Source organism: Eriocheir sinensis, chromosome 3 (assembly GCF_024679095.1).
Source record: "Eriocheir sinensis breed Jianghai 21 chromosome 3, ASM2467909v1, whole genome shotgun sequence".
NCBI classification, from domain to species: domain Eukaryota; kingdom Metazoa; phylum Arthropoda; class Malacostraca; order Decapoda; family Varunidae; genus Eriocheir; species Eriocheir sinensis.
Window position 1 is genome coordinate 948,141 of NC_066511.1, and position 4,985 is coordinate 953,125.

Genomic DNA, 4,985 nt, shown 5'->3' on the forward strand with positions numbered 1-4,985 from the left:
CACCTTGACCAAAAAAACCTATGCCAGTATGTGCTTATGCCCATTTATAATGCATACATGCATGCATATGTATTTATACAACTATGTCTCTGTCATACGATGTGCAAGTGTCATTTAATATGTAAAACACTATATTTATATGCCCGAATGCAAGAGCATCACATGAGAACACTGTTAGCTTTGGCTAGTTTGACTGTAATTCCGTCTCACATAAACGAGATTACCTTTAGCTGAAATACGCTAATACTGTATTTAAAATAAAGGAAAGCATGCATATGCAAGTTTTGTATCATGTTAATTTATGTACGTTCACTTTACACCTTGGTTCAAGATATATGCCCTTCAAAGGATATTGTAATTTATAACAACATCAGGTTTTAGTAGCCCAATAACTGGCGCCAGACTTTTCAGACATGGAGCCAGCAGTTGGGCCAGACAACTTACATCGAAGTCCCATGGTGGATGAAGAAGGAGAAGTAATTGTGATCAGCGAAGACCGTGTGGTGGATGATACCTACCGTGTGGATGGCTTTGAGATCCACGATTTTGTGAAACAAAGGACTGTAACATTTAGGACAAATGTTAAAAGTGAAGAGGACTTTGAACGCTGGAAAATGCATTTTTCCAAAGAATAATGTGTGCTTCAATTCATTCAAGATGTTCTCTGTAGGAAAAATGAAATTATTTCGCCAACAACTGATGTGTCACCATGGCAAAGAGACCCGCATGGGCATCAAGAAGACCTACACAGGGTAAGTTACTAATTTAATCAGTAAGTCCTACGCTATGCTTTGTTATGTTTTCTAGTGTTCTAGTTAACTCCCTCGAGATTAGTAACATAAAATATATTAGGGAACAGCAAAGGGTCATCAAGGCCCAACAAGGTTGTCCTGTGTCAGTCACAGAGTGACTTCGTCATTACACTAATGTAATACATGCATTAACACTACAAAATGTACAGTACAGCTCCTTCAACACGTAATATGAAAAGCCCGTGAACAGGGCTCAGTCCTTCACATAACTTATCTATCCATTTAGACATTTCACATTTAATACTACTCCCTGGTTCCTATCGCTCATCCTCTCACATATCCACTTAACTAATCCACCTCCTATCCCATGTAATCTCAGTTTGTGCACTAATCTCTTACCGTATGTGGTACTTTATCAAGAGCTTTGCTAAAATCTAAATGAGTAACATCTATGCTATTACCCTCTAACTGTTTGGTAATATACTCTATGAACAGAAGTAAATTAGTAAGACAAGATCTACCTTATCTAAATCCATGCTAAATTACTCAAATCAATATATACTTATTCAAATTATATCAAATGCTATTCTTAATAATAATCTTCTCTAATATATACCTTACATAGGTACTACACAGGTCAAACAGACAGACCTATTATTACTAGCATGGTCATTCCTACCTTTTTTTTTTAATTGGTGTAACATTAGCTAACTTCCAGTCCTAAGGTATCTCTGCAAATCTCAGTGATCTATAAAAAATTAACCTAAGTGCCTCAGAAATAATATCTTCACCCTCCTTAAGTACTCTGGCATGTATCTCATATTATTGTGTTCTTCTTGCAAATTACTAATGCTTGTTGTCTTTTTTCACTTCACAGTTGCAAGGTGTTCATGGATGCTACCATCCGGTTGGTTCATGCAAGATCTCCTGAAGATATAAGAAGTTTTCCATGCTTCATGAAGATTACTGGACAACATAACCACCCCTTAGATACAGCTGATGTATTAAATCAGCTGAGAGTTTCTCCATGCACCAGAGAGATGTTTGAAAACTATTTCAGACAAGGTAAATGATAAAATGCATATTGATTTTTTTATGCATAAGCAATGGAATTTGAAATTATTTGTTGTTCCTGATGCATGTTAATGTTGCTGTAATGAGGTGAACATATATCAACTGTTTTAATTTTACAAATAAGAAGAAATTGCATGAAGAAATTTTACATGCTGTGAAAGTATGCAATTGATTTTGTTATAATTTACATAAGTAAGTGTCAGGTACAATATACACATAACTGTGTATGTTGAGTTGAACATAACAATAGTATTATGCATACAGGTATGGCACCTGGACAAGCCTACAGGCACCATTTGCTGAAGATGGAACTTGACGAAGACTTGTACAATCAAGCCAAGAAATCAATAAATCCTTCTCCGAAGTCCGTCGAGTATATGTGGAGTACATGGAAGAAAAAGGAACATGGAGGACTGAATACGCCGTCAATGTTTGATGCCATCAAGACATACGCTGAAAAAAATCCGGACCTCATTATAAAGATACACAATGAAGGGAATCAATTTGCAGTTGTTTTGGTCACCCCATTCATGATGAGGGCACACAAGCTGTTGCAAGAAGCTGGAGAAGTTGTATTTGTTGATGCAACAAGTTGTGTTGATCAGGTCAACACAGCAGTGATACCACTTCTCTGTTCAGGACCAGCTGGGGCTGTACCATTGGCTGTCCTGTTCACCTCATCTCAAGATGAAGCAACACTAACAAAAGGTATTTAATGAAGGCCTATACTAGCTTGTTTCTTAATTCTCAATTAAAATGTGTATAAGTGTTTAAGTATTAGAAATCTGTTTTAGGTATTCAAGTGTCAAGGAAAGCAGCTAATATAATTTTGTACTTTATCCTTTGCAGGATTTGGTATGGTAAAGGAGGCGATTGGGGAGGATGGATTTTTTGGTCAAGGAGGTCCACAAAATTTCATGACAGACAACTGCAATGCAGAAAGAAATGCATTGGCAGCCATTTGGCCTAATTCAAAACAATACCTCTGCATTTTTCATGTTCTCCAACAAGTATGGCGCTGGCTTCTTGATTCTAAACATGGAATCAATAAGAATGATAGACAAGAATTGATGAGTGCAGTTAAACTACTTCTTCATGCCGAGTCAATTGACAGATTTGAAGATCAACTGGAGAAAGTTCAGCACCATCCTCTTCTTCAGAAATATCCCAATTTCAAGAGGTAATAATAGAATATATGTTTTAAATGTAAATCCTTCCAACGACACTAATACACCTGCCCCTAAGACTTCCCTTTGATTAAGGTCAGCCACACATCCAGCCACATAGGGTGTTCTGCATTCACACCTCACTCTATAATGCATAGCCTGAATAACAAAAGAGTAATTAAAATAAGAAAAGTCTCATGACAATAGCCCTTCTACCAGTATATTTTTTTTTCTACCTGAAACATGGAACACATTGTTGACTTTTTTACCCTTTATCTTGTGAGGTGTCTGTAATTATTCACATAATAGTAATTTTAATTCAAAATTTCAGCTACCTAAACACCTTGGACCAAAGAAGAGAGTGGGCAATTGCTCACAGAGCAGGTGCATTGTTGAGGGTCACAACACTAATAACTATTGCGAATCAACAATGTGCATCATAAAGCATAATGTCCTTAATAGGTAAGGATTAAACTAAATTGAATTTGCTATTCTGTTACTTTATTTATTTATTTTTTTTTATTATTTAGTAACTCTTCAAGTAAACAGCATTACTTAACCCATCATCCTTTACCAGGCTCTCCAATAGAATCTTAAATTTTATCCTGCAAAATCCATGAAAATAATGTTCAAGAGCCCTGAAATCTATACTTCTTCTTCTATTCAGCGTTATTAGCCCGTTTTTATACGGGGCGCTGTTTTGATGAGTCCTCGACTCTCCAATGCTACTCGCCACCCTCTGTCCTCACCTCCATTTCTTGCTTAGTCTCACCAACCAAAACCACATCATCTGCATACATAATGTCCCATGGTACTACTCTTCTAACCCCCTCCGTCCCCTGAAATCCAAACTAATTTTTTTTTTTTTTTCAGATGTAAGGCATATAACACTGCACAACTTGTAATGTTTATGGCTGAAATCTTCAACTCCTTTATGAAACAACGGATAGTGGATGTAGCACTCAACAGAAGGCATACGAAGAGAATGAATGTCACCAAACTGCCTTTAGAAAGTGTTGTACCCTTTGGGGAGTGGGTTGTACCGAGGGAAGTGAAACTAATCCAGGACAAATGTATGAGGTGGATCTAAATATTGGTATTTGCACGTGCACAAAAGGAAATACTGGTGCAGTCTGCAAACACCAAGCTGTATGTGCAGACAGTGCAAATCTAACAGTTCCTCAAATGCCTATGCTGAACAGTAATACCCGTCACCAGTTGGCAGTGTTGGCTCTAGGGCAGAAGGACGCCCCCAGTGAAAATTTCTTCAAGACACTGAAAGAAATTAAAAGTGATGAAGCTAGTAAAAGCAACATTGAAGCTGCAGTGAAGTTTGGAAAGAGTGAGGAAGCCTGTGAATTAAATTTTGAGGTCAAAGGGGATGCTGAAGAAATTTCTCCTAGCTGCAGTATGGAAACAGCATCGGTGTCATCTCAAACTAGCAGTGATCATGGGGGCTCTTCATCTTTAGCTGACAACATTCATGATGAGACCAATATTGCTGTAGCAGAGCTTTTAAAAACATCCAAAAAATTTGGTAATGAGGATTCAGTCTCAGCTCTTAAAATGTTCGTCCAGAGGCTAAGATCTGTTAAAACCTCAAATCAATTTAACAGCTTTCTTCACACTGTGGGTGTGGGTGTGTGTGTGCAAAAGGGAGCTAAACGTCCTCGAAACCTAGCGGAAAATGTTAGGAACAATGTGGCCAATGCCAAATCACATGGTAGTGGTCACTAAGTCATCCTTCTCCTGAATCTCATGCTCTTTATATTTCTGCCAGAAATCATGCCAAACCTGATCTCTAATTAGCCAAAAACTCCTTCATCAATAGAAAATATCAAAACCTGTTACCTTCTAATTCCCCTCGTGATTTCTGGCATCTAGCCAAAAAAATCTCCAATTTCTCTTCTTCCTTCCGTCCTCTATTTCAACCCGATGGGTCCACATCAGTCACTTTCTATCTCTAAGGCTGAACTCTTTGCTCAAACTTTTG

General features: G+C 37.7%; 1 protein-coding gene across 1 annotated transcript; it reads left to right on the top strand.

Annotated features, from left to right (window-relative positions):
- The first annotated feature begins 1,477 nt into the window (after positions 1-1,477).
- Positions 1,478-4,229, top strand: LOC127003062 (uncharacterized). Its single transcript, XM_050869475.1, has 5 exons — positions 1,478-1,817; positions 2,091-2,534; positions 2,676-3,006; positions 3,324-3,353; positions 4,211-4,229. Exons 1-5 carry the CDS (start codon positions 1,643-1,645, stop codon positions 4,227-4,229), a joined length of 999 nt encoding a protein of 332 aa, XP_050725432.1. The 5' UTR covers positions 1,478-1,642.
- The last annotated feature ends 756 nt before the right edge of the window (positions 4,230-4,985 follow it).